General features: G+C 46.7%; 1 protein-coding gene across 1 annotated transcript; it reads left to right on the top strand.

Moving 5' to 3' along the window:
- The first annotated feature begins 272 nt into the window (after nucleotides 1-272).
- On the top strand, nucleotides 273-15,172 carry SLC20A1 (solute carrier family 20 member 1). Its single transcript, XM_062209835.1, has 11 exons — nucleotides 273-460; nucleotides 923-1,551; nucleotides 1,713-1,853; nucleotides 2,377-2,462; nucleotides 6,832-6,928; nucleotides 9,506-9,625; nucleotides 11,018-11,287; nucleotides 11,392-11,950; nucleotides 12,521-12,706; nucleotides 13,134-13,218; nucleotides 14,222-15,172. The coding sequence occupies exons 2-11, from the start codon at nucleotides 1,206-1,208 to the stop codon at nucleotides 14,381-14,383; spliced, it is 2,052 nt and encodes a 683-aa protein (XP_062065819.1). The 5' UTR covers nucleotides 273-460; nucleotides 923-1,205; the 3' UTR covers nucleotides 14,384-15,172.
- Nucleotides 15,173-19,052: the final 3,880 nt, after the last annotated feature.

Below are 19,052 nucleotides of genomic sequence, written 5' to 3'. Positions count from 1 at the left end.
CGGGCTGCCGGGGCGAGGCAGTGGGGCTGGGCTCCCGCGCGACCCACGTGGCCACGCTCCCCGCCGGAGGCGTGGCCGCCGGCGCGGGCCCAACCAATGAGCGCCACGGTCGGGCTCACCCGGCCGGCCGGGCGGGGCGGGCGGTGCCTTCGTCATCAGCGGGGCGGGGCTCAGGGCCGGCGCGAGGCGCGGCGGGTCACGCGGGGCGCGGCGCCGGCTATAAGTAGAGGCCAGCGGCGTGCTCGGCCAGGGTGATGGCTGCCGGCGCGCGCTGCGTGCTGCCCCTTCTCGGCTGCTGACGTGCCAGCGGCTGTTCTCCCGGGGTGGGTCGCGAGGCCTGCCGAGCCGTCCTCGGTGTCGCCGCCCTCAGGCGTGTGCTCGCCGGCCCCCGGGGCGTGAACCCGTGCCCGCCGCCGCCGCCGCCTCGGTCTCGTCTCCGCTCGGCCCTCTGTTAATTCTGGTGAGTGGCGCCGCCGCCTTGCAAAGGCTTTTCCTTCTCCCCGGGGCCGGGCGCGGGCGCCGCGGCGTGGGAGGCGGCCGGTGTGGGCGGCCCCACGGGCTGCGGCCTCGCTGCCGCCCGCCTCGCTCCTCCTCAGCCGCCGCCCGCCCGCCCGCGGGTCTTTTTGGCGGTCCCGGGGCGGCGCGCGCGGGAACGGCCCTTTTCCGGTTTGCGCGCGGAGGGCGCGCGCGCGCGCGCGCGGGGCTCGGGGCCGTGTTGGGCGCGCGCGGGCCGGGTGCGAACCGGGTGGGGGGCCCGGCGCCACGTGCCTCGCCGCCGGGCTCCGTCCTGCGGGGGGCCGGGGGCCCGGGGCGGCGGGAGGAGGCCGCGGCGGGGGTCCCCGGCCGCGTGGGCAGCGCTGGGGCCGGGCTGCCTCCCCAGGGGCGCGCGCGGCTATTATTTTCTCCCCCTCCCCTCCCTCAGGATGAACTTGCGTCCTTTCTCTCCTCCGCCATGGAATTTTGCTCCGTGCTTTTAGCCTTCCAGAGCCAAAGAAACCCCAGACAACAGACGCCCATACGCAGCGTATAGCAGTAACTCCCCGGCTCGGTTTCTGTGCCGTAGTTTACAGTATTTAATTTTGTATGATATATATATATATATTATTTATTATAGCATTTTTGATACCTCATATTCTGTTTACACCCCTTGAAAGCCCCTCAGTAATTTCTCTTGTTAGTTAAGAAACCACTACTCCAACAAGAGAATGGCATCTACCATGGCCACGCTGATCGCCAGTACGCTGGCCGCTACTGCAGCTTCCGGTCCCTTAGTGGACGACCTCTGGATGCTCATCCTGGGCTTCATCATTGCGTTCGTCCTGGCCTTCTCCGTGGGGGCCAATGATGTAGCAAATTCGTTCGGTACAGCGGTGGGCTCCGGTGTGGTGACCCTCAAGCAAGCCTGCATCCTAGCTAGCATCTTCGAAACCGTGGGCTCAGTCTTGCTGGGGGCCAAGGTGAGCGAAACCATCCGCAAGGGCTTGATCGACGTGGAGATGTACCGGAACTCGACCCAGGAGCAGATGGCCGGCTCGGTCAGTGCTATGTTTGGTGAGTTCTTTTTATGCCTGGGTCTCTTCGTGGTGGGTGAGCACATTGTACCCTGCCTGGATTTGTGTTCGTGGTGAACCTTCCGGGTTATTTCCTTCAGAACACTCTGCTTGCCCCCTGGAATTTTGCCATTTCCTTAATCGAACTTGATTGTGTTACAGGTTCTGCTGTGTGGCAACTAGTGGCTTCGTTTTTGAAGCTCCCCATATCCGGGACCCATTGTATTGTCGGTGCAACCATTGGTTTCTCCCTCGTGGCAAAGGGGCAGGATGGTGTCAAGTGGTCTGAACTGATAAAAATTGGTATGTTTCACTCTGGGTGGCTTTCTCAAATTTTTTTCTTTTTTTTTTTTCTTTTTTGACAGGCAGAGTGGATAGTGAGAGAGAGACAGAGAGAAAGGTCTTCCTTTTGCCGTTGGTTCACCCTCCAATGGCCACCGCGGTAGCGCGCTGCAGCCGGCGCACCGCGCTGATCCGATGGCAGGAGCCAGGTGCTTATCCTGGTCTCCCATGGGGTGCAGGGCCCAAGCACCTGGGCCATCCTCCACTGCACTCCCTGGCCACAGCAGAGAGCTGGCCTGGAAGAGGGGCAACCGGGACAGGATCGGTGCCCCTACCGGGACTAGAACCTGGCGCCGCAAGGCGGAGGATTAGCCTAGTGAGCCGCGGCGCCGGCCAAATTTTTTTCTTGTTAAGTTACCAGGGCATTATGTATGGGAGTACATGGTGTAAAGTGGAGGGGCAGACTTCAGAGTCTTGAATGTGGAACTTGAACATTTACAGTACCTTCCTTAGTTGACGTTTTTCTTACTGTGTTCTATTCCAGTGATGTCTTGGTTCATCTCTCCGCTGCTTTCTGGTATTATGTCTGGAATTTTATTCTTCCTTGTTCGTGCATTCATCCTGCGGAAGGTAACCTTTCTACCCTCTCCTGGCCTTCCTTAGGTCACACTTAGTCATATGCAAACCCAATGGCATGCCTGCAACTGTGGGGTGTAGGTATGTGGCCTTGGAAAGTTAAATAAGTTCTTTGTTCTGTACACCTCTTGTATGTTGTGCAGTTCTCTGTTTTTAATATTCAGGAGGGCATTTGGGAAGGAAAAATTGAGCGAGTACTAAGGTGTGCCCAGAAGCAGGAGAGAAGGAGTAAAAAAAAAAACCAAACATTTATTTAGGGTGGCTTTGTCTAGCTTTGTGCAGCCACATTATATTCAGGCCAATTTGAATGGTGAGCTTGGGGGTTCAACAAGTCTTAATGTCCCCTGTGGATTTTTCTAAGCTGCCGGTTAGATGGGTCTCACAGCGCTGATTATCATGACCAGTTTATAAGCCTCCACATGAGGACTCCACCTCCCGTAGTTAACTCCAGTTTCTTAAAATAGGTGAAAAGGAGGAGCAGTAAAGGTAGGGTTTTCGTTTTTGTTTTTGTTTTTTTGGAAAAAAAAAAAAATTAGGACAGCCATTTAATTTCCTGTCTATTTGAAAACCCCTTTGAGGGACCCAATAAAAGAGAAGTCTGATGCTGGCTCCAGAGTAAGTGTCAACAATAAGGTGAGTTACAGTAAGAATAAATGCATTTTCCTCAGGAAACAAAGTTGTCCTTTTTCTAAAGTGAATGGCTCTTAACAGTCCATTGTAAGTTCTTCAAGCTGTTCCTAAACTATAGCAATCTGAGTGAAGGGAGATGGGTAACTCAGTCCCAAGCGACGAGGATGTCTTCAGCCTCCCTGGGTCCAATGCTGAGCTCTCTGGGGAAGGATCGGTGCCTCCATAGAAATTCCATGCCTGGTGAAGTGCTTTCACTAACCACGTTAGGAGTCTGACAGATACAGCCATTTAACATGTTGAGAGAATGAAATGTGTATGATAGAACATGACTGAGTAAATAATTCACTGATACGCGCCAATTCTAACCTTGGTACTTGTTTTGTTCTGCAGGCAGGTTTGAGTAGTGCCTAGCTTCCCATTCCTCACAGATGTAGTGTGGTAGTATTAGCCTTAAATTCGAGACTTGCTGGTAGTCACAGACCAGAATTTTCAGTGTTCTTATTAGAGCCTTCTGACCATTGCGTACCGGATCAGAGGAGTTAACGGAGTCCACTTTAAGGATTCCTGCTGTATGCAGGTTTACCTGGACTTTGTGGGTTCTGCAGAGGTTTTGTGTGTCTCACCACCATAAATCTTCCTGCCTTCCTGAGCAGGGGATGTACTTTTCTCAAGGGCACACAGGGATTTTCATTGCTTCCCTGTTGGGAGAGCTGAAGTTAGATAGTCAAACTTATTAAGCTAAATTATTTCTATATGGGTGTGGGGATGGATGTAACAATGGTTGGGAGTGTTCAACACTTCGGGGATGCCGCATGCACACACTACACACACACACAGAGTCTTCAGGGCCAGTCTTTTAACAACAGATGAGGCGGAGTTTTAGGTGATGAGTGGGAATATTTTTATTATGATTGGGTTTTAAATTTCAAGGAAAATCCTTAGGTTGTTAAGCTTTTTGGGGTCCTGGTTACTAAGTCTTGCTTATTTTACCATTAATATATATTCCAGTCCTTGAAATTCTGTCTTTAAAATTAAAATGACTTTTTTTTTTATTAAACAAGTTGTCTTTGATAATACTCTATTTTCTGAGAATTTGTTCTGGTGATATTTGTAAGTAATCTTTGGTGAGGAAAAGACAGAAATGGAAGCGAGATACTTTGGTTAAAGGGCTGTGGTGTTAAGCAGAAGTAGGGGGAAGAGCAGTGTTTTCCTGCTGAGTACTGAAGTTGTAGTCAAAGAAGACAAGGCTGTCAACCTTTCCCACTTGTTAGGAATGTCTTCCTTTAGACAGAAACTCTGCTACAGTCTGTAAAGCCAACTGTTCTGGTGAAGGTTGGGGGAGGTTAAAGACCCCCTTTCCTGCTCTACATAACTAGATAATGAGGTATTTATGTGATTTCCTGGTAAAGTTTTAAGTGTGTGCTAGGGGGATCACAAAGCCCTTAGCCCTGAGAGTGACTGGGTTGTGGCTGGGAGTGGGGGAACCGGGACCTGTCTTGTTTTTCCCCTTTCCTAGACTCGCAGGGTCCTTGACCTGTGTTTAAACCCTGAATATGTATTTCATAGTAAACCATTAGCAGTGTCAGTTACTTCCTGCTGCATCACCACCTGCTGTACTGCTGTTGGTTTCCCTCGCAATATTTAGTTGGGCTATACAGAAGAATGAATACACAACTGCTTCTTAACTTTGACTAATTACAGTTTGATTTGTCGGTATTAACAAAGTCCCCACAGAAATGTAGGCCCTAGTGAGTTCTAATCTGAGAGTAGGAATCTTAGGGTTTCTGGAGGATTTTCTTAAAACTGTGGATTGTCCTTAAAACAATAGTTTAGGTTCCTAACCTAGTTGACTGCCCTCAGGGTGTGACCACTGCTGGGGCCATCTTTTTGTTTGGGCTGTCTGTTAGCATTCTTTTAAACAGTGGATAAGAGCTAAAACTTGAGTGGTTTTCAATGAGGGCCCATCTCTATTGATTGTGTCCTGTGTCATTAATCCTAACTACTTCCTCCCTCTCCCTGGCTTTCTGATTACTGTCAGGTGCTCCACTAGACGGTCTTGGGTCTTTTCCCTCTCTGTTTCCCTCAACAAGAGTTTTCATTGGAGTTGTGATCATGATAGCATTCAAACCTTCAGGCAAAGATTTTTACATTTTAGCTTTTCTGTATATTCAGATCTGTCCTCCCATTTTTTAAGTGTTTGACTTTTTAAAATTATTAATTTGAAAATCAGAGTTAGATCTTCTATCTGCTAGTTCACTCCCCAGATGGCCACAATGGCCAGGGTTGGGCCAGGCCAAAACCAGAAATTTCATCCAGATCTCCCACAGGAATGGCAGGGGCCCAAGTACTTGGACCATCCTCTGCTGCCCTTCTCAGGCCATTAGCATGGAGTTGGATTGGAAGTGGAGCAGCTGGGACATGAAACAGTGCCCATGTGGGATGCCAGTGTCAGAGGTGGTAGCTTTACCTGCTACCCAGAACCTGGCCCCTTGGGTATTTTCCTATAGAATTAATAACACTCATTGTAAGCAGAACTCTTCACGCTGGCTGAGCTGTTCTTAAACCTTTCAAGTTATGTCAGAAGCTTGATGGTATCTCTCTCTGCAGCTATCATTCCCCAAATAGCCATCAACCCCCAAATAGCTGGGTGGCTTTTTCTTTCCTTCCCCAAGTTAATGTGCATGGCTTGTTGGCTTACTGACATGTCTCTGTTCAGCTAAACATAGTGAATTACAATGTGCTTCTCCTACCACTGTCCCTTTAGTTTTACTTTTCTTTAGAGCCTTGTCGATACTTGATATCGTTCCATATTGGAATATGGATGTCAGTTCTGTGAGGACAGGAAGTTGATCTCATTCCCTCTATCATATCTCAGTACCCAGAGAAATGTGTGCCACACAGTTAATCCTAGGACATGTTTGTTTTTATCTTCACACTTAAAGATTTATTTATTTATTTGAAAGTTACACAGACAGGAGAGGCAGAGAGAGGTCTTCCATCCAATGTTTGCTCCCCAGATGGTCACAATGACCGGAGCTGTGCTGATCAGGAGCCAGGAGCTTCTTCCCCATCTCCCATGCGGGTACAGGGGCCCAAGGACTTGGGCCATCTTCTGCTTTCCCAAATCATAGCAGAGAGCTGGATGGGAAGTGGAGCATCCAGGTCTCAAACTGGTGCCCATATGGGATGCCAGCGCTTCAGGCTATGGTGTTAACCTGCTGTACCACAGCACTGGCCCCAATCTTCACATTTTAATAACACAAAAGTTATAGCATATTTTTCAGATGTTTAGATAAGATGGTTGTTGAAGGCATATTCTACATGTCTTAATTTCAGTAAGTGTTTGGAGGTGTGAAGTCAGCCAAGCAGTGTTCTTCCATCTTTCCGTCTGTTTGTTGAAAGCCTTTACAGATGTGTAGTCCAGCCTCCGGGCATGTAGATGATAGGTTCCTTGGAACATGGATATTGAAGCAGATTACTCAAGATGTTACCAGTCACTGGTGCAGGTAACTTTGTTAATAAAAAGAAGAAAATGCAAACCCCTAATCCTCAGAGGAGTTGGCCATTCTCTGGAGATTTCCAAGTGCAAATGCAGGACAAGCCTAGCTGGCCTGGGAGACAGCACAGACAGAGGTATTGACGCCAGAATTCCCAAACCTGCCCTGCTATGGATGCCATGGAGATGGTCACTTTGATGGCTTTTAAGATAATTGATCTTGATGATGTTTTGCAGGCAGATCCCATTCCTAATGGTTTGCGAGCTTTGCCAGTGTTCTATGCCTGTACAATTGGAATAAACCTCTTTTCCATCATGTACACTGGAGCACCATGTAAGTACATATCAGAATATTTAAATGTGAATTTGAAGTTGTTTATAAAACTTGCATTAAATGCCCGATTTACCCCTTTTTGCTTTACAGGGCTGAAATCTCCTAGAAGGTGGCTGGCCTGCGCCCATTTCAGAAGGCGGCAGGCTAGTGTATGCCGAGTTAACCTAGATAGTTTTTCAACCAAAAAGACCTGCTCAGATTCTAAATCACTACAGACCTTTCCTCTTTAGTCTTCACAGGATTCACCGATAATATGATCTTCTCCCTCCCTTTCTCCTATCTGTGCTAAAAATGCTGGAATTGATACTGACCTCGACTGCTCAAGAGTCATTAGTTATATCTGGTCTTCAATAATCAGTCATTTAGGACTGGTTTGCTGGAGATTCTCATTTTTCTCTCCCAAGTGGAGCTACTTTTGTTTCTTAAGTACTAAATTTACTTCCCTGAATCTGCTTGAATAAGAAGAGTTGGGATATTTAACACCTGTCCTAAGTACACTTGGAAGAAGAATTCTTGCAGCTAAGATGAAAAGGTTGAAATGTTAAGTACTCTCCTATTGGAACTAAGCAAAGCATGAATTACATTATGCACTACATGTTAATTTAACTGCTACAAAAAAATGGAGAATTTGTAATTCCTCAGGCAGGACAGTAGAGTTTTGGTAACGAGGCTCATTTTGCTTGATGATGTGTAACTGCACAGATAGTAGCTTGTCATTTTTTTGATTGGCCCACTAGAAGAATTACAATGTATGTTGCTGCTCAAGTCACCCTGTAGACACTTGTCCTTACTGTGTGTTAGCCCTCATTTTTAAATACAAGTTTCAGTGTTTTTAGATATATTTATGTATTTGAAGGGCAGAGTTACAGAGGCAGAGAGAGAGGTTTTCCATCAGCTGGTTCACTCTTCAAATGGCCGCAATGGCCAGAACTGGGCTGATGTCAAGCCAGGAGCTTCTTCCGGTCTCCCATGCAGGTGCAGGGGCTCAAGCACTTGGGCCATCCTCTGCTCCTTTCCCAGGTGCTTTGGTAGGGAGCTGGATCAGAAATGCAGCAGCTGGGACTCAAACCTGCACACATGTGGGATGCTGGTGCCACAGGCAGCAGCTCTGCCCGCTGCACTGTAACACCAGCCCCAGTTTTTAGTTTTTATTAGTGCTTGTGGCTCATTAAATGGATTCTGTTCCTGACTAGTGGGTTGTGACTTGGCTTCTTAAATCTCACTTGAAGTCTTAAGTCAGTTATGATAACTGAGTTTAAACTTTGCCTTTATTCTTGGAATCATGAGGAAAGAGACAACTTTATGAGAATATTGATATTACCTAAAGGATACCAAGCTCCTTACGAAACAGTACAGGTGAACACAGCTTGTGTGCTGAATTTCCATTCAACAGAATTGAGTTTTTCATGTTAAATTAAAAAGTCTCCCATGAGGCCCTAAGCACTTAAGATTTATATGGTAGCAGCAGGGCTCATAGATGGAAGCTAAATGTTCATTTTTGAAAGCAGGAACTTAGATATTTTTGTTCTGTCCTTTATGGATCATTTATAAGAAAAACCAGTCTCTCATTTCCCCTTTTGACTTGTGACATACATAAATTTAAATTGTGGTAAAGATTGATTAAATTTTATGTATATTTTACTTTGTGAGTACATGATCAGAACTGAAGGCAGACTTTAAAAATGAAAGCATCTATAGTCAACTTAGAACTTTAGTTTTCAAAGAACCTCAATTTTTATCTGAAAGGTTAATAATGAGGGGCAATAGAATTTCCATTTTATACATAATTTAACACTAAGCAAAATGGAGTGAAACAAGCACAAGGAACTAAGTGATTCTTGGATAAATGCAGATCATTGTAACATCTTTCAGGTTTCAACAGGATTGTGTAGTCCTTGCTTCTGTCTGCAGTAGACTAGTGGTTTGGTGCCTGGTGGGTGTAGGTGATGAGCACATAATGACTAATGACTGATCTTTGAATCATGTGAAAGGCATGTCTCTGAGATGTGGCTTGTTAGTAAAATCACTTTCCCTTTTATGGAAGACAGAGCTATTTAAAATATTCTTTAAACTATTATCTTTTGTTAGCTAATATCCCTGTTTTCTGTATCTTGGTTTGAAAATGCTTTCAAAGAGATAACCTTGTTAAAGGATTTAGGGCATGTTCTTTTTTAATGTTATAACCAATCTGAACGTGCAAGTATAGCATATGGCAGCATGAGGAGTAAGGGAGTTGGATGTTCCTATTCATCTTGTAGCTAGTACAGCTCTTCAGAGCATAGTAATCCTTATAGCTTGCAAAGCAAAGAAAGCTAGTATGTGATAAAGCTTAGGACACTCCAGTATGTGTGTTTAAGAGGGCCAAGCTGGTGTGGGTTTAAGCTGATCACTGGATTTTTCTCCCAAATCTGTGTAACCACTAGCACAGTAAAACCCTGTGATACTAAAGCTTGCAGCAGCTGTTATGGGTCACGGGCTGGGTTGGGGAACCCTTCAGAGACCCGAGAGGAGGGTTTACACGTGATTGCAGGGGGCTGTTGCCCTGGGGTTTTCAAGATGCACCATTTTATCTCCTAGTGCTGGGCTTTGACAAACTTCCTCTGTGGGGTACCATCCTCATCTCGGTGGGATGCGCAGTTTTCTGTGCCCTTATCGTCTGGTTCTTTGTATGTCCCAGGATGAAGAGAAAAATTGAACGTAAGTAGCAATAAGGGTTGACTGGTAATGTTGTGCTGAAATTCTTGATTTATCGGCCACCTGTAAGAATCCACTCTGTGGATAGATTGACTATGTGATTTTAAATGGAAATTTGGGGCTAGGGGTTTGTTCAGACTGTTTTTAAATGGACTTAAAATGACTTAAAGAAGTATTCAACTTGTGCTGTAGAAACAAGCTGAGAGTTAAATGCTTTTTAATATACCTTGGCAGTTGCCAGTGCCATGAAAAACTGTAGCTACATTAATTGAGAGGCTTATGTCTGTGTAAATGAAAAATAAGGGTAGCTACAAAGTGTTTTCATAGAGGAAACATTTATTATTCCAGGTACTTCTCAGTATAATTTCAGATTCGGGCAAGCAAAGCTAAATCTAATACGTGTATCTGACTTTGGATATGAGAATGTACATATTGTTTATTGTGGGAAACTCAAGAGTCCCAGTATACATGTGTCTGAATTGTGCAAATTCCAGCAGTAAACATGTTCAAGAGTCAGATGAAGGAATGGTTTGGACCCTTAGTACACATCATAGTAGTGTCAGTCTTAAGGCTTGGATTCCGTCCCCTTGGGCTGAGCTCTTGAGAACCGTTTTCTGCCCTCAGCCGTGCAGGCTCCAGGTCGGTGCTCTGCAGACTGCGGGCCAGCAGTGGGGGTGCAGAGACTGCAGTGCTTGGGGAAGAGTGCTGTGTCACTGTGCAGCTGCACCCAGGCGCCCCAGGAGGCTCTGCTGCTCTGGCTGTGCCGCCTGTGCTGGGGGATGGAGACTTGCAGGACTCCCTGACCTGATTCTTGCTCTCGGTCTGGGAGAAAATGAGACAAGTCTGGCTTTAATGCTGTTGCGTAGTTTTACAGAGATGCCTGGGCAGGTGCGTAAGTGAGCACACTGAGCATTGACAGTAGAGGCTGAAAATGCTCCTGAGCTATGAGGAACACCTCCTTTATTAGAGGTAGAATTTGAAGCTGCTGTTTCTGGCTGCCTGCATTATGATGTCTTGGACTAAAATTTGGGAGATTCCTCTCTTAAAAGAATATGAATTGTGCGCGGCTCAGATTTTTAGTCACCTGCCAGCCACATGTCTGCAGGGAGCTAAGAAGGGCTTTACATTTTTAATGGTTGTGAAAAAGCCAAGGATACGCTGTGGAGCTCACAAATATTTACTGTCTGGCTCTTTAAAGAGGAACTTTGCAACCCCGATACAGGTGTTCAGTGTTGCTGGCAAAATTAGGTAGGCAGGAAAGTTGCTCTGCATTTTAACTGATGTTTGCCTAGGATTTTGAGGTGGATTTTTTTGGGTGGCAGATAAAGGGGAAATGTGGAACAAGGGAGTAATGTCAAAACCAAGCCCAAAAAAAGTCCATTTTTCCTCCCCCAGGAGACATTAAGTCTAGTCCTTCTGAAAGTCCCTTAATGGAAAAAAAGTGTAGCTTGAAAGAAGACCATGAAGAAACAAAGTTGTCTCTTGGTGATGCTGAGAACAGGAACCCTGCTTCTGAGGTCGGGTCTGCTGTTGTGCCCTTGCGGGCTGTGGTGGAGGAGAGAACAGTCTCGTTCAAGCTCGGAGACCTGGAGGAGGCTCCAGAGCGGGAAAGGCTTCCCAGCGTGGACCTGAAGGAGGAGACCAGCATAGACAGCGCCATGAATGGTGGGTGGAGGTTCCTCTCATTGCACTGTCGCCTCTCCTGAGGAGGAGGCTTACCTGCTTTGGGCTTGATGCTTTATTGAATGCTATTTTTTGGTCTTGGCCAGGTGCAGTGCAGTTGCCTAATGGGAACCTTGTTCAGTTCAGTCAAGCCGTCAGCAACCAGATCAATTCCAGTGGCCACTATCAGTATCACACCGTGCACAAGGATTCTGGCTTGTATAAAGAGCTGCTCCACAAATTACATCTGGCCAAGGTGGGAGACTGCATGGGAGACTCCGGCGACAAGCCCTTGCGACGCAATAATAGCTATACTTCCTATACCATGGCAATCTGTGGTATGCCCTTGGATTCATTCCGCGCCAAAGAAGGTGAGCAGAAAGGTGAAGAAATGGAGAAACTGACGTGGCCCAACGCAGACACCAAGAAGCGAATCCGAATGGACAGTTACACCAGTTACTGCAACGCCGTGTCTGAACTTCACTCTGCGTCTGAGATGGACATGAGCGTCAAGGCGGAGATGGGTCTGGGGGACAGAAAAGGAAGTAGTGACTCTCTAGAAGAATGGTGTGACCAGGATAAGCCTGAAATCTCTCTCCTCTTCCAGTTCCTGCAGATCCTTACTGCCTGCTTTGGCTCCTTTGCTCACGGTGGCAATGATGTCAGGTCAGTTGACTGAATCAGTCTGGCTGGTTGTTTTTCAACTGTCTTACCCTGTCTATAGCCTGTGCTGTGGTAGTGGTACTCACACCACCCGTGGGACCCTGAATAATCTAGGTGGGGAATGTTAGCGGTCATCAACTTAATGAAACAGTACATTTTTTTTTCTTTAGAGAGTTTACAAAGAATGTTCTGAACTGTGTCTGTAGATGATGAACACAGATGTCCTTCACAGGGAAGCTTTTATCAGTGATCTGCTTCTTAGATTGTAAGCTAAAGTCACCGCCCTGTAGAATGGATTCGTGGGTTGTTGGCCTTAATTTTGTGGTTTGTAAGGTTCACGGGACCCCAAGAGTTGCTTCAGGCTGTCTGTGGAAGGGAAGAGGCTGCCAGCTGCACAGCACTCCCTCCATCAGAGCAGTTCCCATTTCCTTGTGTATGTTGGAGTTTTATTTATTTCCTTTGAAAGAAAGCTGGTTTGCTAAATGAGCTTGGAAAGCCTCGTAAGTCACTTTACTGAGCTGGAATGCACCAAACTGGAAAGCACCTGAGAAGTCTCTGCTCCCTTTCTTTCAGCAATGCCATTGGCCCTCTGGTTGCTCTGTATCTGGTTTACATCACAGGAGATGTTTCTTCCAAAATGGCAATACCAATATGGCTTCTGCTCTATGGTGGTATTGGTATCTGTATTGGTCTGTGGGTTTGGGGAAGGAGAGTTATCCAGACCATGGGGAAGGATCTGACTCCAATCACTCCCTCTAGGTAAGTAAGTCTCACGCTGTATAGTGCTAAAATGCAAACCTCTGTCTAGTTACAAGTAACCAAGTTGGTGTGAGTTCCTGGGTGATCCTCATTGTTGGTGTGCTCCGGATTTAACTTATTGCCTAACCTTTAAACACTTTGGTCAAACATTTATCCATTCGGATGTGTGTGCCAAGACTGAGTGCTTGGCTGTTGTTTGCCTCTAAGACTGATGTTTATTAAACTCTTGAAAGTGAAAGTGTGAACTTTAATAACAGACTTTTCAGAAGAACTGAAGACTTCAGTCTTTAATAGGGAAAGGGGAGTTCCAGAGCCCAATTATGTTAGTGGAAGTTTTGTCACTGAGTAGAACAGGGCGGGATTGGGCTAACTTGTGTTTGTCAAAAAATCAAATGACGTATTTGACAAGAATCTTCTGTGTCTCTAGTGGCTTTAGTATTGAGCTGGCGTCTGCCCTCACTGTGGTGATTGCATCAAATATTGGCCTCCCTATCAGTACGACACATTGTAAAGTAAGTGTGATGTCAATGTGTGTTTTCCTACTGCTTCTCTGAATACATAGAGTTGTGAAATTTTCCTTTTGTGATAGTTTGATTTAGAAAGCCTTATGTACTTGGAGTCTGGAAGAATTCATGAGCTCAGGACAGAGTATCTACAAGAGTAGGGGCTTGGGTCCTATGATTTGTGTCTTTTATTTAAGTAGAGCATTTTCCCCACTGATGGAAAAGTTTGTACCTGCAGAGCTAGCCGTGATTTCTGTCCACTAACCACTTCCTTTGTTACTTAATCCTCCCTTGTTGCAGTTGCTTTCTAATTTTGTTTTCACTCCAGTCATTTCTGCTTAGCACCATTATGTTCTTTCTCTTTGGGGAAGCCATTCAGAGCAGTCTGGGTGTGTGCTAATAAACAGGCCAGCTGTTCAGCTCTGGCCAAGTGGGGTTTTGCTGCCATTTGTGGTAGTGGAAGCTGTGAGGCTTGTTGGACTGTCAGAAGGGCAGTTTATTTACGGAGCCACATGCTGAGGGCTTCTCAGGGTTGAAGTCCTGAGAAGCTTGTTGGGTCTTAAGGTTGCTTGATAACCATGTAAAAGTTCTAGGAAAAGGAAGAAATCAGCCTCTTTTTATGCTGGTCCAGCATGGAGCCTGCTGAGTCGTCTTTTTTTCTACTAGAATCTCCAGGCAATTGTCTTACTAGGTTTGATATAGTCGCTGTGTAATATGAGCTTTGAAGAACTTAAAAAATTTATTCTTAAAAGCAGTATGTGTTCACTAAGTTCTAGTAGTCCAGCAGGAGAAAAGGAAATGAGTGTTCTTTTCATATCGTATTTTAGTACAGTTAGCACAGATTTAATGATTGGATTTTTATATTGTCATCTTCCCGTGCGTAATCTCAGACCTGTTTGTAAGTCAACTTTCACGGAATTGGGCTCCTCACCAGAGTAACTGCAAGTGTCTTTGTGCCAGAATGCCGTTGGCGCTCCAGTAACCAGTTCCCTTGGCCACTTTTCTCTTGTAGGTGGGCTCTGTTGTGTCTGTCGGCTGGCTTCGATCCAAGAAGGCTGTTGACTGGCGACTGTTTCGCAACATTTTTATGGCCTGGTTTGTCACAGTCCCCATCTCTGGTGTTATCAGTGCTGCTGTCATGGCGATCTTCAAATATGTCATCCTCAGAGTGTGAAGCTGTTGGAGATTCTAATTTGTGTCTGTTTGGGACCACCGTACACATTCCTGCTCCCTTGAAAGAAGCTTACAGTGTTACCCAAGACTGACAAGAGTCTTTTTAAAGTCGGGGAGCTGTGGGAGGGAAGTGTTACTTATGCTATAATTGCTTTTGTGCTAAATATGATTTATCTCAAAATTAGCTATGTAAAATAGCCAGGTTTCCACTGGTTTCCTACTGAGGTCCCTTTTCCTTCTTAGCTATGAATTCCTGTACATATTTCTCTACTTTTTGTATCAGGCTTCAATTCCATTATGTTTTAATGTTGTCTCTGAAGATAACTTGTGATTATTATTTTTTTTAAACGACCATGCAGAGCCATTTGACAGAGTACTCTGCTTTGTTGGATTCACCAGCTTCTGCCCTAACATGCACAGGGATTTAACAGCAACAAAATGTAACTGAAGCTTCCCTTGTAGTCTCTTATAGAACCAGTCCTTGGCACTCTGCCCTCCTGTCCATTGCGGCAGGTTCTGTTGGCGTATGTGGGGACTGCTTAGAGGGGTAAGGTTCTTGGGACACAATGAAAATTATAGTTGTAACTTCTTTGCAAGCAATTCCTTGAGTATTATTGCTAAGAAGTAGGAGGAACAAGCCTTGTGGCAATCTTGGTTATTTCTTTAAGATTTCTGGCAGTGTGGGATGGATGAATGAAGTGGAATATGAACTTTGGGCAAGTTAAATGGGACAGCCTTCCATGTTCATCTGTCTACCTCTTAATAAAAAAAGCCTACAATTTTTAGAAAATCTGTTCTCATGGTTTTTGTTCATATTGAATCATCTGAGCTCTGGATGAGTTAGCTTATGCCATTAGATGGAGCACGTGCATGTGTCAGCAGGTGAGAGCTACGACCCAGCTTCCAGTTCCTCACTCCTGCCTGTGTCTTGTGATCCCAGAATGAGTGTGACCTTACTCCCTAGCAGCAGTGGAGCGATTTGGCATATTTCAGTAGCACAGCAAGACATTCTTCTCTTAGCACGTCTTTGCTTTCTAGCAGCCAAAGGTTTCCATTGGGATGGCCTGTTTTATTTTATAATTATTTAGATTGTCTAGCATTGAAAAAAAAGTTTAAGATTTCTTTACTTGAAAGGGGGAGTTATAGAGTCAGAGGCAGAGAGAGATCATTGGTTCAGCCCCTAAATGGCTGCAATGGCTGGAGCTGGGCCAATCTAAAGCCAGGAGCTTCTTCTAGATCTCCCATGTGGGTGCAGGGGTCCAAGCAGTTGAGCCATCTTCTGCTGCTTTCCCAGTCATGTTAGAGAGCTGAATCAGAAGTGGAGCCATCAAGTCTTGAACCAGCACCCATATGGGTTGCCAGCACCACAGGTGGTGGCTTTACCTGCTACGCCACAACTCTGGTCCCAAAAGTTTTTATTTTTTAAAATCAAAGTTGTATGTGGGCCGGCGCTGTGGTTCAACAGGCTAATCCTGCGCCTTGTGGCACCAGCACACCGGGTTCTAGTCCTGGTCGGGGCACCGGATTCTGTCCCAGTTGCCCCTCTTCCAGGCCAGCTCTCTGCTATGGCCCAGGAGTGCAGTGGAGGATGGCCCAAGTGCTTGGGCCCTGCACCCCATGGGAGACCGGGAGGAAGCGCCTGGCTCCTGCCTTTGGATCAGCGCGGTGCTCCGGCTGCAGCGCGCCAGCTGTGGCGGCCATTGGAGGGTGAACCAACGGCAAAGGAAGACCTTTCTCTCTGTCTCTGACTGTCCACTCTGCCTGTCAAAAATTTAAAAAAAAAAAGTTGTATGTATGCTTATTAGAGGCAGATGGTTTAACCAGGCTTTTAACGTAAACAGATCTGCCCCTTTCCTTGAGTAAACCTCCTGCAGGGCTGACCTGGCACAGTGGGTTAAGCACTGCTTGTGACGCCAGTGTCCCTTGTTGGAATATCAGTTTGAGTCCTGGCTGCTCTGTTTCTAGAAATCCAGCTCCCTGCTAACATGGCTGGGAAGACAGTACATGATGGCTCAAGTGCTTGGGCCCTTTCACCATGTGGGAGGCCCAGATAGACTTCTGGGCTTCTGGCTTCGCCTTGGTCCAGACCTAGCCCTGCGCATTGTGGGCATTTGGGGAGTGAATCGGTGGGTGGAAGATCCCTCCCACTATGCCTTTCAAATAAATCTTGGGGGAAAAGAAAAAAAAACCAACCCCCTTCCAGTTCTTGTATTTGCTGCTGTTACAAGAGAACTTCAAAAAGTTTGTGGGAAAATGTAATTCAAAGATGTTTATTTTGGTGCAAAAAACTTCGAAATCCATACATAGTGTTTTTTATAATGCTCGCTTTCCATGAGCTTTATTTGAAAAGCAGAGTGACACTCCCAGATGTCCACAACAGCTAGGGTTCCATGTGTATCTGTACATTACATCTGCGGTACTACTTGGCCCACCTGTGGACTGACAGGGTGTGCTGGCATTTGGGAGACTGGGCTCCTTGGGAGATGCAGCTAAGCGGAGATAGTCCATACACATCCTGCAGTTCACAGGAACACTTCTGACAAAGAATTGTCTGACCAGCTCAATGTAGAGTGGCCTGGTTGGGCTGTTTCTTCCTTTTTTTTCTTTTTTGACCAAAGGCAGAGTGGATAGAGACAGAGAGAAAGGTCTTCCTTTTTGCCGTTGGTTCACCCTCCAATGGCCGCTGCGGCCGGTGCATCGCCATCGCGCTGATCTGAAGTCGGGAGCCAGGTGCTTCTCCTGGTCTCCCATGTGGGTGCAGGGCCCAAGGACTTGGGCCATCCTCCACTGCACTCCCTGGCCACAGCAGAGAGCTGGCCTGGAAGAGGGGCAACCGGGATAGAACCCGGCGCCCCAACCGGGACTAGAACCCGCAAGGCGGAGGATTAGCCTGTTAAGCCACGGCGCCGGCCTTGGGCTGTTTCAATAGGGAACCCTGCAGAAGGCTGAGAAGGGCAAAAGCCCAGGTGCCCAAAGTTCTGGGGGTCAGTGGGGGGAGTGATCCCTGACTGCTGTTTCCCAGTTTCTGAATGCCATATGGAAGATAACACGTCTGACTTTGCAACGTTGGGGAGAAGGATCTAGGCGCTTAGCTGCTGTTTTAAAAAGGGTCTCACTGGGGCATCCCATACGAGCACCAGTTTGAATCCTGGCTGCTGCACTCCGTCTAGCTCCCTGCTATTGTACCTGGGAAAGCAGCGGGGGATGGCCTAAGTGCCTGAGCCCTTGCCACCCACGGAGGAGACACCTGGATGGAGTTCCTGGTTCCTGACTTTGGCCTCGTTCAGCCCCAGCTGTTGTGACCAGTTGGGAAGGGAACCAGTAGATGGAAGTCTGAACTGCTGTGCCAAGTATCTGCCCACACTTTTTTTCTCTAGAGTATTATTATTATTTTTTTTTTTGACAGGCAGAGTGGACAGTGAGAGACAGAAAGGTCTTCCTTTGCCGTTGGTTCACCCTCCAATGGCCGCCGTGGTAGGCGCGCTGCGGCCGGCGCACCACGCTGATCCGATGGCAGGAGCCAGGTGCTTCTCCTGGTCTCCCATGGGGTGCAGGGCCCAAGCACTTGGGCCATCCTCCACTGCACTCCCTGGCCACAGCAGAGAGCTGGCCTGGAAGAGGGGCAACCGGGACAGGATCGGTGCCCCGACCGGGACTAGAACCTGGCGCCGCAAGGCGGAGGATTAGCCTAGTGAGCCGTGGCGCCGGCTTTCTCTAGAGTATTTTAAAGCAAATCTCAGACATCTCATTTATAAAATAGGACCTATTTAAGAGAAGATCTTCAATACAGTATTGCATTCGGTAAAATTAATAGTAGTAGTTTAATATCACCTGATACCCATTCAGCCCTAAGTGCTTCTTAGACTTGCAGCCTTTATGGTTTTAGCTCCAATACTGTCTTTGCCAAGGTTGTCTGTCTTCAGTTTTCTGAGTCTTCTGGTGGCCCCTGGGCTTCAGCTCCTTGGGTCTGCCAACACTGTTAACATGTGCTGTCTACTCCCACAGTTTGGTGGTTTTGTTTTCTCACCTGTTCGCTATGCTGCTAATCCCTTAACACCATTTTGGTGATGTTTCAAAGGAAGTGAAGGTAACTATTTCTTTACCTATGAAAATTTATTTTTTTGTTCTAGGAATTTATGACTAGTTGATGTTTTAGTAATACATATTTTTAAAGATTTATTTGAAAAGTGACATGGAGAGGAAGAGACAGATCTTCCATCCACTGGTTTACAGGCTGCAATGGCCAGGGTTGGGCCATGCCAAAACTAGAAGCCTGGAACTCCATCTGGTTCTCCCACATGGGTGCAGCAGCCCAAACTCTTGGGCCATCCTCTGCTGCTTTTCCAGGTGCACTGGCAGGGCACTGGATTGGAAGTGGAGCAGCTGGGGTGCTCTGATCCGAGCCAGCATTGCAAGAAGAGGCTTAGTCCACTATATACTTTTTTTTTTAAACAGTGAAAAGTTTATTGCAGTGTTTACATTGTCACATTTTGAACAATTAGGCATAGAAAGTACACCCTGAAAGAACTTCTCTTGCGTTTTCCGTTTCCCAGTCTCATTACCCAGAGGGAACTGTTGCCCAGTAGTTTGCCTGTCCTTGGGGGATTTTGCCTGTGCATATGGATATGTATGTGCACACTCGTACTTGCAGTCTTTGTTTATTCCTGGAT

This window comes from Lepus europaeus, chromosome 13, assembly GCF_033115175.1.
Source record: "Lepus europaeus isolate LE1 chromosome 13, mLepTim1.pri, whole genome shotgun sequence".
Taxonomy (NCBI): domain Eukaryota; kingdom Metazoa; phylum Chordata; class Mammalia; order Lagomorpha; family Leporidae; genus Lepus; species Lepus europaeus.
This window is presented reverse-complemented; position numbering and strand designations above follow the sequence as displayed.